The sequence below is a fragment of the Chrysemys picta genome, unplaced genomic scaffold (assembly GCF_011386835.1).
Source record: "Chrysemys picta bellii isolate R12L10 unplaced genomic scaffold, ASM1138683v2 scaf20, whole genome shotgun sequence".
Lineage (NCBI taxonomy): Eukaryota > Metazoa > Chordata > Testudines > Emydidae > Chrysemys > Chrysemys picta.
The window spans coordinates 329,052-348,923 of NW_027052727.1; the positions used below are offsets into that span (position 1 = coordinate 329,052).

At 49.8% G+C, this 19,872-nt stretch overlaps 1 protein-coding gene and 1 long non-coding RNA gene across 16 annotated transcripts in view; one reads left to right on the forward strand and one right to left on the reverse strand.

Annotated features, from left to right (window-relative positions):
* LOC135977729 (class I histocompatibility antigen, F10 alpha chain-like) overlaps positions 1-1,851 on the forward strand; it is a 44,458-nt gene extending 42,607 nt beyond the window's left edge. For 8 of the 15 annotated variants that reach the window (XR_010595145.1, XR_010595147.1, XR_010595149.1 and 5 more), the window contains one exon: positions 481-1,851. Coding sequence is in view for 10 of the 15 variants with exons in the window: in XM_065578982.1 (XP_065435054.1) it covers positions 481-485 (5 nt within the window). In the remaining 5 variants the exon portion in view is untranslated. Of the gene's footprint in view, positions 1-152 lie in introns of all 15 variants that reach the window. The other 7 variants (XR_010595146.1, XM_065578985.1, XM_065578991.1 and 4 more) reach the window with 1 other exon arrangement.
* Positions 1,852-5,245: 3,394 nt separating this feature from the next.
* Positions 5,246-9,316, reverse strand: LOC135977732 (uncharacterized). Its single transcript, XR_010595150.1, has 2 exons — positions 8,897-9,316; positions 5,246-7,404 (listed from the first exon to the last, which is right to left on the reverse strand). It is a non-coding gene; the product is annotated as an uncharacterized LOC135977732 (long non-coding RNA).
* Positions 9,317-19,872: the final 10,556 nt, after the last annotated feature.

Sequence of the window (19,872 nt, forward strand, 5' to 3'; positions counted from 1 at the left end):
GGGTTCACTGTTCTCACTGAGGCCTCTGGAGAGAGACACCTAGTCCAAGTCATTGGACCCTGAGTCTCACTGGCCCGTCCCCTCTAGCAAACCAGCCCCACGGAGCAGAACAGGGGAGTTCTGGATCTCTTATTTCCCTTTTATTCACACAGGTTTGCAGCCAAATCCCCCTTGTTTTCTCTGCGATGAATTTAGGTGTGAAAGACTCTAGTGAGAGGGGTTTCTTTGTGGTTGCTGATACAGCATTGGGTGAGATTTGTAATGATAAATCCAGCTGCTTCAGAGAACAGTCTCCAGTGAACCTGCAGGAGGGACAGAGCCCAGCACCTGAGGCTCCAGGAACACAGATCTCTGACACTGGAGCTAAAAGCTTTGTCGGCGGGGTTAGAGATTTTGTCCACTAAACATGGAGCCACTAGGGTGACCGTCCATTATGGCAGGTTCCCTTTAATAGACGTTGCCTGTGTTTAACTTCTGCAGCTTAACAGAGCCTGTTGGAGTCTGTGCCACAACCTGAGGGGACCCCAGAGAGGAAGATGGATGAGCTCTGCTCTGTCTCCCTACAAGAACCAATCAACCTCTCCCAGCTTTTCTCTGGCACTTGGAGTGTCCCAAGTGGGATTTCTGGCCTCATTTATCTGCTCACTGAACCACGTTTTACCTTTTAGATGTAATAGTTTTCTGTAATAATGTTTTATTTGCACAAAATAATTTCCAAAATGTGAATGGATAAAAACTCTTTTAGTAAGAGTTTAGTATTTGCTAGCATTTAGTGTGTGCACTCAATGCTCTACGCTGCGCAGTGCTGTTTGCACACTCTGTACGGTATGCTAGATATGTGAGCAGTAACTGCTTGTGTGTATGTGGTGGGGGACCTATTTTTTTTCTGTAGAATTTCATGATTGTAACATGGTAAATGGCCTGGTCTACTCACAGCTGGTAGCACTGTTGCTATCATCAGCGGAGGAAGTCTGCTGGACAGGAATAAGTGTCTGCATTTAGTTTATAAGTGCCTCTAATGGCCTGTTCACCATTTGTAGAGCCATAGAAATGCTGGGCTAGAAGGGACCTCAAGAGGTCACTGGCAAGACCAAGTAAACCAAGACCATCCCTTGTCACATCCCAATGGCCCTCTCCCTCAAGTCCCCTGGGAAGGCAGATCAGTATTGTATGTTGCTAACGCTGGTGCAGTATTCTAGGAAGGGTTAAAGGTGTGAGTGAGTGGGGAATGGAAGGTTCCTTTGCAGGTTTCAGGAGGCCAAAGGAGGGAGAGAGAGACAAGGGAACGGGTTAATTTGACACTCCAGCTAGGCCTGGATAAGAGGTTGACTCCAGCCCAAGGTCACTGCACACAACAGATTCTCTGCTACCTGCCAAGAAAGAGGGGGGCCGAGCTTCCAACCCTGCCCTGCCATAAGAAAGGAGACTCACAGAACAGAAACTGCAGGGGCTGCGAAAACGAGGGAGACTGTGAAGGTCAGCGAATGGGAGAACAGCCGTCTCCCATCCCCTGAAGCCGGAGTGTTTTGGGGAAGCTGAGGAAGCCACAGAAAACCGGTTCAGACTGGGGCAGAGAGCAAAAGCCCTCAGGAACACCTAGGGTAAAAACCCTCCCGAGAGCGGAAGCAAGTTGGAGATTTACAGCGGACCCCGGACAACCTGTGCCCAGGGAAGAACTCCCGTCCCCCCTTCCCCCCGCCTTCTTCTTACATTACACCCAGACTTGGGTTGTGCGTGTGAGAGTATGGGTTAGGGCTCAGGCACGAACGTTTCCTTCCTTCCTTCCTCAGAGTGACGTGGGAAACACGCAGCACTCTCCGCTGTTATTTTCTTAATAAAACTTTAAACTTAGTTACTTGGTGTGCTCTCTTCATCTCCACCCCTAAAAATCCTGCTGCCTTAGACTGATCACCTAAGGTCTCTGGCAGCTTGGTAACATAAATCTGTCACACCCTGACAGATGTTTGTCCAGCCTGTTCTTAAAAACCTCCAATGATGGGGATTCCACATCCTCTCTAGGTAACCTATGTGACTAAGTGGGATATTTTCCTAATGTTGCGTATGTATACTGTGTGTGCCTCAGTTTCCCCCATGTGCTGCATGTCTAACTAAGGTGGGAGGAGGGATGTCTATTGTTGCAGAGGACCAGGTGTGACCCAGTCTAGCAGCCTGGACCCCAGACCATAGCCTGGACACTTTGTAACTTAGCAACTGATGACCTGAAGGCCCATCCCAACTTGGAGCCAGCCAGTTATGGGCAGCAGAGAGAACAGAGAGCTGAAGAGAGAGAGTCACCTGGAGATCTGTTTGCCTGGGAAAGAAGACAGGATGGCGGCGGGGCCTTGGAGGGGATATAGGAGGGACCACAAGAAGGAGGAGTCACTTCTGGGCTGGGAACAAGGAGCCGCCTGAGCCCACCTGGGTAGGGACAAGCCCAGCAGGACGGTGCTGAGAATTTCTTGCTCAAGGCCCCTGAGAACTTCCTGTGTTAGGTTCAGACGTACAAGACGCCCTTCTGTTTTGCACCAGCTGGGAGTCGATGCAGTCCAGAGACGGGGGGGGCTGCATTGCTTCTTTTGGGTGTGAAGCCTTCTCCAGGGGTCCAGTCCAAGTAGACTCACTGCGGCGCGGTCACAGCGAGGAAGGCATGCTGAAGGCTGAGAGGTGTGGTACTGGGAGGTGGAGGAGCCTACGGCTTAAACCCCAAGCAGCAAGTATGGTCAATACATTAAAGAGCGGTTCCTCCCATGGGTTGTGGAAGCTGAGAGCGCATTTGCCTGGGGGTCTGCGGCAACCTGTTCCACAGATTAGCTATCCTCATAGAAAGTTTTTCTTAATGTCTAACCCAGGGGTGGGCAACCTTTTTGTCCCGAGGGCCACATCGAGGTTGCAAAATTGTCTGGAGGGCCGGGTAGGGAGGGCTGTGCCTCCCCAATCAGCCTGGCTGCCCCCCTCCCACTTCCCACCCCCTGACTGCCCACCTCAGAATCCCCAACCCATCCAACCCCCCCCCCAGCTCCTTGTCCCCTGACCTCCAGAGACCCTCCCTGCCCCTAACCACCCCCCCGGAACCCCACCCCCTACCCAACCCTCACTGGCCGCCCCGCCCCTTATCCACACCCCTGCCCCCGGACAGACCCCCCGAGACTCCACGCCTATCCAACACCCCCCGTTCCCCGTCCCCTGACCGCCCCTCCAAGAACCTCCAGCCCATCCAACCGCCCCCTGCTCTCTGTCCCGTGACTGCCCCCCGGGACCTCCTGCCCCTTATCCAACGCCCTGGCCCCCTTACCATGCCGCTCAGAGCAGCAGGAGCTTGCAGCCCCGCCGGAACTAGACACACTGCCCCGCAGAAGCTCACAGCCCTGCACCCTTACCATGCCGCTCAGGGCAGCAGCCCGGAGGGAACTAGGCGCACTGCCCTGCTGGACTGCGCAGCCCTGCCCCCCCGAGCGCTGCCCGGGCGGTGGCATGGTTGTGGGGGAGAGCAGGGGAGGGGCCAGGGGCAGCCTCCCTGGCTGGGAGCTCAGAGGCCAGGCAGGACGGTCCCGCAGGCCGTAGTTTTCCCACCCCTGGTCTCACCTAAATCTCCATCACTGCAAAGCATGCTGATTTCCCCCTTCTTCTATTTTCAGTGCAGCTGGAGAAGAGTTGATCTCAGTCCTCTCCCTAACAGCCCTTAACTTATAGGAAAACTTATCAGGTCCCCTCACAGTCTTCCTTTCTCAAGAATAAAGATGTCCATTTTTTTAACCTCCTGTCTTGCATACGACACCTTTGTTAATACACTGCAGAATGATATTTGCCTTTTTCACAATAGCCTCACATTGTTTACACATACTCAGTTTGTTGTCCACTGGAACCCCAGCTCCTGTTCTGTAATATTGGTACCTAGGCTGTTTAATGTATTTCATTTTGTCCTCCTGGCTGAAATATTTGCACTAATCAAGATAAATTCAACAAAGATGGTTTCAGACCAATTCTCCAATTCGTCAAGATTGTTTTGAATTCTAATCCTGTCCTCACAACTGCTGGCCGCCCTTCCCAGCTTGTTCGGGCCTGCAGCATTTCTAAGTACACTCTCCACTAGAGCATCTAAATCATGAATGAAATGGTGAAAACTGTCAGAGCCAGGACCGACTCTTGTAGGACCCCACTAGCAATGTTTTCCCAGCGTGAGAGTGAATCATTGATAACTACTGAGAGTCTTTACAGTCATTTCATCTAGACCTGAGCCATAAACAATGTAGACCAACCTATGTGAGATATAGATGCAGCTGTGGGTTCCCATTCCTTCTGCTGCTGTCTCTGACCCGGGTATCCAGTACAGGAGGGGAGTTTGTACCTTTACTCTGGCTAAGCAGAATAACCCCTTCCCTCCTGTAGCATCCCCTGGGGGTGTGTGTGGTCCCTGTGGGGCTGCCCCAATTCCCCTTCCTCACCCCGCTCAGTGGAACAGATTCGGTTCCACTTGCCCCAACTGAAAAGGAGAGTGGTCCCGGAGTCGGTGCTTTGGAGGTGCAAGATGTGTCAATGCTTGTGTAGGATCTGCACAAAAACAATGCTAGGCACTCCCCCTGCTGGCTATAGCTGCAGAGAAACAAGCCTGTCCTCCCAGAGCCAGGTTGGGACTAGAGGCTGTTCTACAAACACGGCACCCCTCACCCCAACTTTACCCCACCTGTTCCCCACTCCTTCAGTGACTTTACCCAGTGCAGGGGGATCATTTGCTGGGTTTTGCCAGCGTAACCCACAAAGTTTTAGGAAAGAATTGTTATTGATTAGAACAGGGGGCCGGGAGCCAGGATTCCTGGATTCTGTTCCCATTTCTGCTGCTTCCACAGAAAATCAGTCATTTTCCTCTCTTTGTGCCTTTATCCCCATCAATAAAATGGAGCCAACAATGCTCTAGAAGTGCTAGGGATTATTGTATTGCAGTTGCCAAGGTTAGGGCAGGCTGCAAAAGGGAGAGCAAAACTGGTGGTTAACACTGAGGTTAAACTCACCAACCCGTCATAAACTCTGCTTCTCATCCCCCATACTGGTTATCGAGAAGCTGAAAAAAGAAATCACATTGTGTTTCAGTTTTCTGGCTCCCAATCAGCACCTAGGTCCAGTACAGTGAAAGTTATTTAAAAACTCTGCTCGTTATACAAAATATTCTGGTAACCCCAAAGGGTCATCCACAGTGCCAGGTCAATATTAAGTTGGATCTTACCCAAAATACCACGCTGCCAGGCAATTCTTTAGTGTGTAAAATGATAGGTTTATTGTAAGGAAAAAAGAAAGACAAGAGTGTTAAATGATAAAGCACTCAGATACATACAGCGACTTCAAGGTCCATATATCAAGTTCTTAACAGTACTGGGGAATTCACTGGCTTGAAAGTCCCTCTGGATCACATCCACAGCTTGGATGGGTCATTCAATCCTTTGTTCAGAGCTTCGGCTTGTAGAAAAGTCACTCCAGAGATAAGGAGCAGGAATGACAAAATGGAGATGATGCAGCTGCCCTTTATATTCCTTTTCCAGGTGGCTTGTACTTCCTGTGTCCCAACTACAAACTAACAACACATGGGCCTGGAAAAGCCTTAGGGCTTGTCTACACTGCCAAGTGAGCGACAAAAGTTTTGGTGTTCACCGGTGCTTAAAAAAAACCTTTATAAAAGACGAACATTTTGCCAGTCAGCAGTATGAATGCCACGTTGTCAGCAGGAGCCCGGTCCTGTCAACAACAATAACCCCACTCGTAGGGGGTGGAAATTTTTTGTCGACAAAAGTGCCAACAAAAAAAGTTCACACTGCCAAAGTTTTAGCGGCGGGGTTGTGTTGCTAAAAGCTGGGGAGTGTAGACAAAGCCTTAGAGTCCCCTGTCTATAGACATGGCCCTACAAGTCCTGCTGAGTCATAAGGCGTAGTCCCTGGCCTTTCAATGGGTTCATTGTACAGCTGATGACCCTTGATGGGCCATTGAACAGGCCAGGCAGTGCTGATGCCAGTCTGTGTGTCAGTGTCACTCAGAAACACAGCACAAGTCTGGAAACACAGATATACCCCACGTATCTATAACTCGCACTACAAAGGTGATACAAACATATAAACAAGATTATCATACTTGGCAAATCATAACATTTTCACAAATACCTCACATGGCATATCTAGCACAATTCATCGCAATTGTAGAATACTGGTATCAACAATATGATAAAGTGCCTCCCACATTCCACAGCATCACAGTGCCCCCCATCCACCTGGTTAGCTCTAAAGGAGGTGATCTCCTTATAGGTTTTGATGGACAGGCCTGGGTTCTTCTGGATCCTGCCCTCAGCTCAGTGGGGTTTAACTTCCTTATTTTCTTCCCGTATGAGTTTATTTGGCGGTGCCTCCATCCCCTGTGCCCCTTCCTGGCAGGATCATCAGGGCAGCTTAGGAGGGAAATTCTAACACCAGTGTAACCCCCACTTACCTGCCAGATATTTGGAGGCTCCCAAGAAATAACACACACAATTCAACACAGTAATTATATTAACCAAGAGGTAAATATAATGTAACTGGTTAAAACACTATTCTCAGGGTCATTGGTGCCCATGCTGATAATACACCTGAATTTCCCCAGGCACGTGACCTGATATAGCAAATGTAAAATTAGTGTCTTGTTGGTACATGTACTTTGTAGGGGCCCTTCGTGACCTGTGACCACGAGATCTTCTGTTCAGCTGTTAGGAATGTGGCTGACTGGGCTCAGTGCTGCCCAAGTGACTCACACGGGGATAGGGTGATAAATCCAACTGCAGATTTATAGGCAGCAGCAACAGTCTCTGCTCGGACCCCAGGGAAGCACCAACAGCCTTTAAGGCTCCCAGCAGCTTCCCAGCAGCAGCTGGCGACCAGCCGGGAAGTGTGAAAAATCGGATCGGATCAGGGCGGGGGGGAGGTAACAGGTGCCGATATTAGACAAAGCCCCAACTATCAGGATTGTCCCTATAACATCAGTCCAGAATATTCCCACCAATACGTAACATTCCCAGGAGCAATTCCTAATAAAATCAAAACTGCAACATAGTTCAGTCATTTCTTTGCTTAAAGCACCTTCATTTCCCCCTCTTCCACCTTGCTAGGATCACCGCACCTTCATGCCCCTATTTCCTTTACTGTGGCATCTTCTCTGTCAGTTTCACACATTCCAGAAAATCTCTCCCCGTCCGCCACTCACGCATCAGCGCGGATCTCCCCAAAGCACCTGGCACACAGCTGTCAATCTGCAGCTACTCAGCGTATAGTCCAATGGCTGCTCTCTCCTCAACGCTGACAAGAAACCTGACCAAGTGCCTTTGCTACAAACCAAGTCTGGGATTTATTGGTTTGATTGGAGCCTGCTGGGGTGTCCGGCCACAGTCAATACAGCCTGCAGAAAGAACACAGACATGCAGCCGAACATTTGACCACACCTCCCACTGCATCACGGACAAGCTACCCTGATTTGAACTCTGGGCGAGGGAGAGTCCGATTACCAATGGAGTTGCACGGGATGAGCAGTACCCAGGGCATTCTACTCTGTGCCCTTGTGCCTGGGGGCTAGGGAGGGGGAAAGAAAACAAACAGGTGCTCTGATGACACTCAGTTCAGCGCACTTATGACACGTCTGTTTTCCACTTGTTTTACATAATCCCATAGCAGATATTCCATCATCTTGCCTGGGATGGATGTCAGGCTGACAGCGTATAATTACCCACATCACCCCCCTTCCTCCCCATGTTCCCTCCTGCCCCTTGCCCAGCATGGGGCAGGAGTGGTGACTGCGGGCGGGGGGGGGGGGGAAGGGCTGTGCTGGTGGAGGGTCCCGCCGGAAAAGGGAAGGGTCGGAGGGTGGAAGGGCAGGCTCAGTCAGTCTGCCCTGGCAGTCGAGATGGGGGGCACTAGGACCCCACGGGAGCAGTTGCTGCAGGGAGGCAGCATGGAGCTGGCGGAAGAGGCAGCCAGGGATGCTCTGCTCCAGGGAGGCAGCTAGAGAGGCCGGCGGGAGGGGGCGGGAGGTGGGGCCGGGGTGGGAGGGGGAGAACACCCGGCCCCAAATATTGGTGGAGCTGGGCCCCTGGGCTCTGAATATTGCTGGTGCCTGGGCACCACATGGAGATATAACTCACCGCCTATGCCTAGAAGTCTATTTCCCTCCCTGATCAGGTGAAGTCCATCCCGAGAGAACAGTCCTCTGTCCATGAATGCCTCCCAGTGGCCATACATCCCAAAGCCCTCCTCATAGCACCACTGCCTGAGTCATCTGTTGAGCATCATAATCCTGTCACACCTTTGCTGCCCTTCTCTAGGCACAGGCAAAATCCCACTGAAGATCACCTGAGCCTCCATTTCCTTAAGCGTCTTCCCCAACCTGGCATAGTCGCCCTATGGAAACCACTTCAAGCCAGGGGGTGCGGCGGGCCTAGCACCCCTCGTTCTGGCACCCCTAGCACCCCTATTGAACCCAGCACACCACCAACCACCTGCAAACCCAGACAGCAGCCAGGGTTGTGACCTTTTCCTCAGCTCAATTCATAAAAAAAGAAAATGAGCTATTTAAAAAAAATGAAGATGAGCGATGTCAAGGCTGAATCCCCACTCTGTCACTCCCAGTGCAGTTTTATTATTTATTAAAAACAAAAAGAAAGAAAATACATCGGGAACTTAGGCTTTTGCTAGATTTTAAAAGAGCAATTCCAAAAATTAAGCACCCAAACTAGCTTCCTTGTGGGTTCAGCTTAAGGGTTACAAGCAAACAAAAGCATCTGGGGTTAGCACAGAGGAGCTCCACAAGCCAAAATAAAGAATAAACCTGATCACATTTATCTAAATGTTCCCTCTCCAAATGGTTCCTTCTAGGTATGGAAGATAATTTTTCATACCTGGTTCAAAACATACACAGCATTCCCCCTTATAGCATTGCTGCTCCGTGCTTCCCTGCTTCTCCAGAGAACAACAGACAAAAGGGAAAGTTTCTTTCCCATTTTAAAAAGTTCTGCCTTCCCATTGGCTCTTTTGGTCATGAGCCCACTTCCTTTTCTTTTACCTGTGGGCTTGTTAACCCTTTACAGGCAAAGCAAGCAGAGAACAGACCAAGAGGGATTTTACAGCTAGCTGGCTGGCTGTCTATCAAAGGGAGCTACACCCCCCTTCATTTATCACAAGAGACTAGCTGCTTTTTTCCTCCATGTCATTTCTGAGATCTGACCGTCTCTTTCTACCACGTCACTAACACCATCATCCAGGCCCATCATCATCTTCTGCCTTGACTCCTGCAACTTCCGCCTTTCTGGCTTTCCAGCCTGACAGCCCTTCACCCAGTCTGTAGGGCCGTACTATGTGAGGGCTCCGGCTGTGGGTGCGGGTTCCTGGGTGGGGCCGTGGGTGAAGAGTTTGAGGTGCAGGAGGGGGTTCAGGGCTGGGGCAGGGGTTTGGGGCGGGGATGAGGGCTCCGGCTGGGGATGCAGGCTCTGGGCTGGGGCTGAGGAGTTCGGAGTGCGGGAGGGGTGCAGGCTCTGGGAGCGAGTTTGCATGCAGGAGGGGGCTCAGGGCTGGGGCAGATGGTTGACGTGCAGGCTCTGGGGTGGGGCCGGGGATGAGGAGTTTGGGGTGCAGGAGGCTCTGGTTTGGGCTGGGGCCGAGGGGTTTGGGGTGCGGGAAGGGGCTCAGGGTGGGACGGGGGTTGGGGCATGGGAGGGGGTGCAGGGTCCAGGCAGTGCTTACTTAAGGTGGCTCCCGGGAAGTGACTGGCAGGTCCCTGTGGCTCCTAGGTGAGGGGCCAGGGAGACTCTGCTACAGTAATTGTCTGTGGTTCACTGAAAAGACAAATACCTGCTTTGGGGGAACTTACAAGGATGCCACATTCTTCTTCTGCTTAGCATTAAGGCACTGACAACTGTGCGCTCTAACAATGGGGACTTTATGATTAAAAAGATGTTAGAAGCAATGTAATCAGTTAAGGCAAAATTCTACCTTATTGGAATTGCTCATGTGTCTCCCTCTTGCAGATAATAGGGGCCACATGCAAGCATCCGATTTCAGAATTTGGCCCTTAGGCATGAGGTACGTACTCGGATACTGCAAGATAAGATGGCACTGGTGCTACAAGGAGTTATGGAGTACCCACCATTGCTTCCAGCAGGCCTGGAAGAACCAAAATGTAGCAGCCTGCCAAATTAAATAAGCAATTGAAAATAACTCCAGCCATGCTTTGGCTGGCCCACGGTCCGAGGGCCAGACCAGGCTCCTGGCACTCACCTCACCCCATGCGGAAGGTCAGCTACAAGAAGTCACTCGGTTCTCTGACTCAGTCTCCTGCTTTAATGAGCCCATATTCCTCTGGGAAATCATCCTAGGGTTTAAAGGTTAGATTGTGAGCTCCTTGGAGCAGAGAATGTTTGGAAAGTGCCTGGCCCTCAATAAATAAGGAGAGGTTTGACCTCAGAGCAAACGGAGGTCTTGCTGGGTAATGTTGAATTCATGAACAAGTAAGAGGGTGTAAACTGAAATCATCTCACGTCGCGTGTGAGCACCAAGTTTCCGGCCAGAGATATAACCACTGCTGACTGCATCCTTGAGAGAGAGGGTTAAAATAGATCAAATAAGTTATTCCATGTCTTGTTCCATTATCCATCAAACAGACTTTGATCAGCTCGGAAGCAGGTTCTCTGAGAAGTGGTATTGAGAGGGGAGCTCTCTTGCAGTCCCACTTGGCTGACTAAGGTCTCTTTTCTAACGATGAGTCAGGCTGCTAATCAGCCATGCCATGGCAGCAGCAGCAGAGTTAGGTCTCCTCTAGAAAGGCAGCCAAAAGGGGAGGAAGGCCTGGGTCCCTGCCCACAGAATGGGACTGACCTGCAATGGGGAAGCAGGCTGCATCTCATAAAGAGGGGTTGGTGCACTCACTGCGTAGAAGAATCCTAAGGACACATGGTCTGGGTTTTAACCAGGCCACAACTTTATTAGTCAAATTACATCCAAAGTCCCTGTCAGGGGACAGCCCAGCACAGTCACCTGCGCCCCACTGATCCGTTGCCAGTTCTGGAGGTGCTCCCACCACAGGGGGAGCCAATCATCACACTCGGAGGTTCTCTGGGCACCACCCATCTGTTAACATCCCTCCCCCTTTCAGGGGCTGAGGCAAGAGTGATAAACAATTAAATCAACTGCTTGCATACAATACTACGGTCTAAGAGTGCACCGAGTGAGGCCTTTTCTGAAAGCTAATGGTACTCTGGTGATGAATATCCTTGTGAAATGTCTGTATTAACACCATGTAAGGAATTATGGAGACTCGTTAATATTAGGCTGTCCAGTCTGCATGGACTGTAGGGAATGTCACAGCTCTGCTATGTAAATTAATGCATGGTGGAATCAGAAACAACAGAAGCCCCAGAATGATGGTGTGTCATAGGCTTCATGCTGCTTGTTAGCCAAGGGCGAATTTCCTTTAGGCCATCTGGTGGGAGTTTTTGGAGCAGGGGTATCTAAGCTCTATCTCTGCTCTCTCCATGGTGTGTTAAGAAGCCATGCAGTGCAGCCAAATGATAATTGTGATGTATTTAGAGGTCAAATTATTTTACAGTGTATGCAGAGATCCCTTTACCAACCACTAACATGCAGCCACCTTGGGAGATAATATAACAGCAGTTTAATTACTCAAAAAGTAAAACATGACACCGCATCCAAGAGAAACTGGGAAGATTTTAGCAAGAGAATGTAGAAGAGAGTCTTCAGTTCTTTCTTTCTAGCTCTTCACTGTGCTATCCTTGGGTGAGTTATTGAAACTCTTTTTGCTTGGCTTTATTCTCAGAGTCTGGGTGGCTTCTTGCTTCTGGTGGGGCTGGAAATGCTGGCAGGACATCCTGTCCTAACGTATTGGGGCCCATTTGCGGGCTCGAAGCCAGAGGTGCAGCAGGGCCTGACAAATATTGGGGAAAGGAAAGATTCCCAAGCATTTTAGACCCTTTGAAAAGGTTTCCATATGGAGAAGGCCAATAGCGCTGACTAGAAACTGAGACTAAAAACTATAGACTAGGGCTGTTATCGCAGGTAACTCACGTGATTAACTTAAATATTAATCACAATGAATCGCATTTTTAATTGCACTGTTAAACAATAGAAGCGACAAAGGGTCCTGTGATACCTTATAGACTAACAGAGGTATTGAAACATAAGCTTTCATGCGTGAATACCCACTTTTTCGAATGCAAGCAGTGGGGAAAAAAAACAAAAAACCCCGAATACCTCTGTTAGTCTATAAGGTGCCACAGGACCCTTTGTCGCTTCTACAGATCCAGACTAACACGGCTACCCCTCTGATACTGTTAAACAATAGAATACCAATTGAAATGTATTAAATATTTTGGATGTTTTTCTACATTTTCATATATATTGTATTCTGTGTTGTAACTGAAATCAGAAAGTATGTTATTTTTGATTATAAATATTTGCACCGTAAAAATGATAAACAAAAAAAATAGTATTTTTCAGTTCACATCATACAAGTACTGTAGAGCAATCATAGAAGATTAGGGTTGGAAGAGGCCTCAGGAGTCATCTAGTTCAACCCCCTGCTCAAAGCAAGACCAACACCAACTAAATCATCCCAGCCAGGGCTTTGTCAAGCTGGGCCTTAAAAACCTCTAAGGATGGAGATTCCACCACCTCCCTAGGTAACCCATTCCAGTGCTTCACCACACTCCTAGTGAAATAGTGTTTCCTAATATCCAACCTAAACCTCCCCACTGCAACTTGAGACCATTGCTCCTTGTTCTATCATCTACCACCACTGAGAACAGCTGAGCTCCATCCTCTTTGGAACCCCCCTTCAGGCAGTTGAAGGCTGCTATCAAATCCCCCATCACTCTTCTCTTCTGCAGACTAAATAACCCCAGTTCCCTCAGCCTCTCCTCATAAGTCATGTCCAGATTTATACCCCTGGGGTAAATGTGTCCAGGAATATTGGACTCCCTGGAAACTAAATGCAAAATGGTACTGTACAATGTGGGCCAATGATAATGTCCAAAAGCGGTTACTGATGTCAAGGACAGTAAACTACTTAGCCTCTGGATCAAAGGACTTGATTAAATTTTGCATCTTGGCCACTGTAGGGGTACAAGTGGTCGTGGCCTGATTCAGGCATCTGTAATCAATTGTGAGATGCCAAGAACCATTTGGTTTCTTTACAGGCCAAATAGGGGAATTGGCAGTGGAAGTACATCTACGTAGTACTCCCTGTGTCAGTAAAGACTTGATAGTCTTTTCCATATATGGGTTTGCCAGTTCTCGGTAAAGATATTGTCTTTGGGTTGATATATCTCCTCCTTTTACAACAATAGTGACAGCCATACATCCACAATCATGCTTGTATTTAACAAAATCATCTGCATGTTTGCGAAGTAACACCTGTAACTCTGGTTGGTCTGCATGATTAGCCACTATTTTGGTTAAATCATACCCCTCAGGTTCAGTCTCCTCCACTGGAGATACCATGCCACACTCAGGTATGAGCACTGTTGAGTCATCCTTTGCCTGTTCTACAGTAAGACACAACAATTGGTTAACCAAATCAAGAACACATCCTTATTTGTATAGGAAATCAGTTCCCAATAGGCAATTCCCTGGGTCTGCTAATTTCATCAGTACAAAGGTCTGAACCTTTCTTAGGTGACCTATCTGAACTTCAATGAGTATAGGAAGTGTGGTAACAACCTGATTCTTGCAAAAGTTGCAAGTGTTTTTGTACACCCTGATGACAGAGAAGAGGATCTAAGATCCTTAACATGGATAATGCTAATTGCTGTCCCAGTATCTATAATAAAATTTCTGTGGCAGCCCCCTACCGCTGCAGACACTGAATCTCCCTCTTGCCTTCCTGCCTAAAGGGGCGATAACTACACTCGGGGCCGATTGGCGTTACGCTGAGTAATTTGTAGAATATGCAGACAAATAATCTACAGATTTTCCTTCTCTCTCTCTCTCGCCTTCCATCATCAACTCATTCACGTGGGCTTGGAGTTTCCGGATATCCCATCGTTAAACCTTAAGCCTCTGGTTAAACTTCATTACAACTGAGTCCTCATTTTTTACTTGGGTCTCTGCAGGTGTGAATTGTTCTGTGCGGCATCTGAAAAGAAAGGAACACGGTCCCGGGCCCCTACATGGAATCTAAACACATAACCCTGTGGAGGGGCATGTCCACTCGAAGGTTCAGGGTTACTATGTGGGTTAGGGTTATTTTGCCGATGCTGGTACCTATGGAATTTAGGAACAGCTTGGCCTAACCCTGGGAGTCGCTCAATCCTTACAGTGGGATTAGCTTGCGTAAGTGAGGGAGGCCCTGGATCTACTATCCAGGCTGTGAGGTGCTGGGGACCAGGAGCTGTGGGAAAAGTGGCGATTTTGGTTCTCAGTTTTGCTAAAAAGCAGCAAAAATGATTTTTTTACCTCTGGCAACCCCCTTGTTCTGCTTTACTCTTTCACTTTCTTCTTCAGCCTTGCTACGTGCAGGAGAAAAGAACAAATTCTGCTGTCATTGAACAAGCATTAACAGAAAATGACACTAGGCCAGACTGATACCCAACTGATTCTCTTTTCCTAAATGATTTTGCTTCAGACCATAACCATAATTCATTAATTGTAAGGCACCTCCTGGACTAGGGCTCCATTTAACTGACTGTCAAGAAGCTGGATGACGGCACTTCTGTTACAGCTGAGGTTTCTCCTGGGTTCATCAGATAGTGGCAGGAAGTTTTCATCCTTTTACTTTGCTTTTAAATTTGTTGTCCTGTGCCAGCAGGACTAGGGCAGGGCCGCCCTACGAAGGGGTGCAGCAGCTGGCATGCTCCCACTGCATGTGCTATAGCCCAACCAATATCCTCGTAATTCCAGAGTTCCCTGCCCTGGCTTCTAATCAGAAAGGTCCTGCTGGTCTCCAGGGTATGTGAGAAGGGACCAGCCCCTTCACCAGAGCCTAGCGGGCCCTTCTTTATTTGATGGAGTTACAGGGGAAGACTGAGGGTTGTTTCTGGGTGGCTAACAGGGCTGTTTTGCAGCTTTGATTTATTGATTTTTTGTTCAGGCACCCGGAGCATTTTACAGGGGTATTTGATTGGTATTTCACTCTAAGAAAGGCTAGTAGTAAATAACAGCACAGGGCTTGCATGTTTTCCTCTAGGGGAGATGTCAGAGTTGCCTGGGGACACCAGTTATTTTAACTCCTGTCTCATCCCCCTGTCTCCCCCCAGCAGTGTCTCATGACTCAGCTAGCCTGCCCAAGAGATGGGGCTCCTCTACGGAGGGTCCCTGCTCATGCTCACCTGGCATTGTCTGACTCTGAACTGCAAACATTCCGTGCAAACTGCTGATGGAGCTGAAATTGGCAGGAGAATTGCCAGCTGTGGGCCATTAAAGATCCGTTTCAACACTGAGCCCTGACATTACCTGCCTGAGAGCTGATCTTTAATGGCCCAAGCTGGGCGGACTGGTACCAGTACCAGTGAGAATTTGGAAACCAATATGCTTAATGCACAGTCATTTATTTGAGGAAGAATCACACAAGTAGTTAAGGTTACACAGTACACATCTTTCCCAATAAGCTTCTGCTCCTCAAGCATAAACCCTCAGTAACTATGTTAGCTTTACACAGTATCCTGATTAGCAAACAAAGCAGGTATGCCCAGGGTTGGGGCTGCCCAGTGTTTGGGCATAGGGCTGGTGTAGCCAACTCTGCATCACCACCCATAGCATTGCAGGGTGCATGGGGCATGCCAGGGGCAGACTGGGGTGTGATGGACAATCCTGCACCAGAACAGACTATAGGCTGCTTCAAACCAGCCCCTGGCAGCCCTGGGGTCAGGAAGGTGCCTTGCTTTCTTTCCTTTGGGCCTCTGCCCTGGGCTCAGAACCAGCACAGGGTGAATCGCCCTCTTGTTGCTCAGAGTAAGGGGTGAGTCAAGGGGGGCTCGCCTCTCAACTGTGGGACTGAGATCTCTAAAGGAGCCTGATGGCGTTAGTGCCCAATGCTCATTGCAGTGGACCTGAGCCCCAGCCCCCAAAGCTCCCAGCCAGGAGTACTAGCCATGCAGAAATGCCCCTTTCTGTGTGCACTCTGCCCTTGTCACTGCCTCTCAAAGGCACTCCTTCAACATGAAAGCTACTTGACTGGGGAACAGATCCAGTGGTTCCTGCTCGCCTGCCTGGAGCTAGAGCCCTGCGTGGGACTATCTTTAAAATCCCGCTCCCATCCTGTCCCACAATACCCACTTCCACCCGCTCCTACATTCTTTCTTGCATTTTTATCCTGATTCCACTTGCAAAAACCTTAGATCCTGCAAGAGAGACTGACACAGTTTGGACTCACCACTGTGGCACCTCCTGCTGGCTGTCTTGGGAATTAGCTTGGTTAGCCAGTGCGCCTTTATCTGGTGATGGCTCGCCACCGTCACTTCTGCTCCAGGACCCATGTCACCCCCCAGGACTGCGGCATCCTCTTCTGGACACAGACCTCTGGCTGCGCCCCACTCGGTTCTCCCCATTCCAGGGACCGGCAATCCACTGTCCGGCCACTTCCTCCTCAGCAGAAAGTGGCAGCAAATGGGGGAGACCCGGGGACTCCCCTTTTGGCAGTCTGGAGTCCCCTTCCCAGATGGGCAGGGATGGAGGCTGGGAGAACAACTCCTCCCCCATGAGCTGCAGCTGGGTGGCAGCAGGGCCCCCTGCCATAAGGAGTGGCAGAGGGGGCTGCCCTGCGTGTGGTTTAAGAAAGACCCCCCTCCCCACCCCCCAAGCCCTCTTTGTAGCTCAGGGCTGCAGTTCTGAACCAGCACGGAGTTCCCTGGGCTGAGGGCACCTGCAGGCCGGGGGTCAGGAGCTTTCAGCCAGTCGTTCTGGGACCTATCTAGAAATCGTTCCTTTAAGAGCGAGTTTATTTCTGTGCCAGTGCTGGAGCTGGCCTGGGTTTGGGCCAGACTCAGCAGAACTCAGCACTTTCTGTGCGCCCGGCGCACTGAGCCCGTTGGAGAATCTGGCTTCAGCTGCAGGTGCTGGGCCCCTCTGAAAGGTCTGGCCTGAATGTGGGCTTGTCGCACTCCAGCGCCCAGTGGAGTCAGCATGGTTGCACCAGCTCTGCCCATTTACCACTCTCATGTCCTGGATCGCAGGGTCTCGCTCACCGACTCGCTCGCCCAGGGCTTGTGTGGTCGTCTCGACATCAGGGAGATGGAGGATTCCTCGATGTCCCCTGGCTCCGTGAGGTCACTGCCGCTGCTTGCCTTCACCATTTCCCTCCTTTCTCTCCACATTCACCGGCTGGACTCAGGTAGGATTCCTGGGGCTTTAGGGCCTAGTCTCTCTCCCACAGGAGCCAGCGGCTGTGCTGGGGAAGGCTGGGCCCCCAGCCTGAGCTCTGTCTGAGGGAACTCGGGGATTATGAGCAGAGCAGCAAAGGTGGCAGCTGGTGGGCAAAGAAGCCAGGGAGCGTTGGGCAATAAATGTGTCTTGTGGCCTACAAGAAGCCCCCACAGCAAGTCCCCATTGGGTAGCATGTGGTGGCTGTGCCCAGAAATGTCCCCCTGAGGCTGATTGATTCCTGGTTCAGTGGGACGTGTCCTGCTCCTAGGGGCAGTGGAGATGTATAGCTGGGTCCTGCTTGCTGGGACAGTCAGTTCCATAGAATGGCCCCCAACAACTAGAAACTGTGCCCATATCCTGGCCCTGCCCTTAGCAACTAGAAACCTCTGTCCAGAAACACAGTGGAGAGTTACGGGGGCCAGGGATGAGTCTGAGTGTTCACCACGTGGGGGAGAGCTGGGTAGTGGAGATACGGGGTAACACGTGGTAATAATCCTCCCACCGGCGCCAGTGGGGCCAGGATTTCAGCTCTGGTGCCGAGAAGAAAAGGGCAGACTAGCTTGGGGGGAGCGTGGGGGCTAGGTGGGGAAGGCGGGAAAACAAGGAGTAGCTCCAACACACAGCAGGGCTTTGGTCACACTCTTCCAAACTCTGGGAGAATTTACGTAGTTACAAAGATGATTTTCAAATGGCAAAAACTGAAAAAGAGGAAACCTGGCGGAATCAGGTTTGATTAGAAGTGGTTTGAAAAGGCCAATTATTGGTGATGGGAAAAAATTTTAAACTGTTCTTCAAAATTTCCTACCAATTCTTTTTAGTTTTTTTCCCCCCCAAAACTGGGAAGTAAACCAAAAATACTTACTGAGAATGTATTTTTTATTGAAAATTTTTCAGTTTTCAAGCACATTTTTTTTATTTATGGTTTTTCAACAAGAAGGGAAATTTTTGACTGAAATTGAAAATTTTCATTTTGTTGAAAAAGCCACATTTGGTCAAAAATGTTTTGATGAAAAAATTTCAACGAGCAGTGATTCTGATAAGATGATCAGTTACAGTCCCTCTGAGTGCTTCGCCTAACTCTGAGCCCTGGCTGGGGAATGTAGAGCAGGAGGAATGTAGAGCACAATAATGACAAACACTTTATATGATATAGGAAGCCAGAAAAAAATGACGAGAAAAGAGGAGTTGATTTCTAGGAGAAGGAGCATTTTAAAATGTTTCCCTAAGAGTGTAGTAAAGGTCTCAGTAAGAAGATCACCTACGAGATGTAATTAGCCCTTAAGGAGATATTGTGCCAAATCTAAAAATGAAATTCTGCCTCTCGGGAGGTGCAGCCCAGGAGAGAGCCTGGCTTTTAGCCACATTTGCATCTCCTGGATCCTGGGCTGTTCCAGGGATTGCAACAGCCCCCAGTGTCCATTAGAGCACCCCTAGGGTTGCTCTAGCTTGCAGCAGCCTCAGCGGCTCTGCAGCCCTGCTATTGGCAGAACGCCAAGTGCTCCAGCCACACCATGTGACACACTTTGGTGCTCTGAGGATACGGTCAAGTATGCCAGCCCTGAGCCACTCCTGCAGAGGGGGAATTGCCCAACCCCCTTTACTCTGCCAGAGGCCAGAATCCATCTGTCTGTGACGGGCCAAGGCCACTCCGAGTCAGTGGCAGAGCTGGGAACAGGATGCAGGTGTTTGTGGCTTCTAGTCCCACGCTCAGTCCCCAGCCTCTCAGGGCTCACAGCATCACATTGCTTCCATTGATATGACTGTCACTATGTCTGTGCTCTGCCCTGCCTTTGAAAAGTCTCTTGGGAGTGACCCCTTCAGCATGCCAGGCCCTCAAGGGGTCACATTTTCCAAGAGGATAGGCCACCTGGCCTCAGTGCCTCTGAGACCGGCCTCTGGGCTCTAGCTCTCCTGTTTCTCATGGTGAGCTCTGCCCAGTGACTACAGAATAGGGTTTATTACTCAACTGGGAGACAGTGTTGGGAAATCCTTAGGTTAGCACAGAGGGGCAGAGGTTAAAACAAAGCTCATAGAGACTGAAGCCAGGGCTCTACCAAGCCAAGCTGGTGTGGATCCATCTGGGCTCTCTCTCTCTCTGTCCCTTGGTCTCTGAGTCCTAAATGAAAGGCCCTGTGTGTCTGTGAACACTGTTCTTAACACAGGCTCCCTGACACCCCTCATCCCTTGTTCTCCTGCTGCCAAACCATGCTCAGTTCATATAGCCAACCTGCATTGGCTCCCCAGCCATTATGTGATAATGTCCCAGTCCCGGCTCTTCCTTTTTCTCTTCCAGGCTGGGTCCTGCATTCACAGGTGCAGGTTGTATTCAGTTCATTTTAATTATTCTGGTCTGGAACCAGGAGGCAACATATTTCAGACACCCCATGCCTTCCATCTGCCTGGAGAGGCAATGGAACCCTTGTGCATTCAGGGGACAACAATGCAGAGGCTGACAGGGAGACACACATTGCTGATAAAAATATTACAGTAAATTCCCATTTCCATC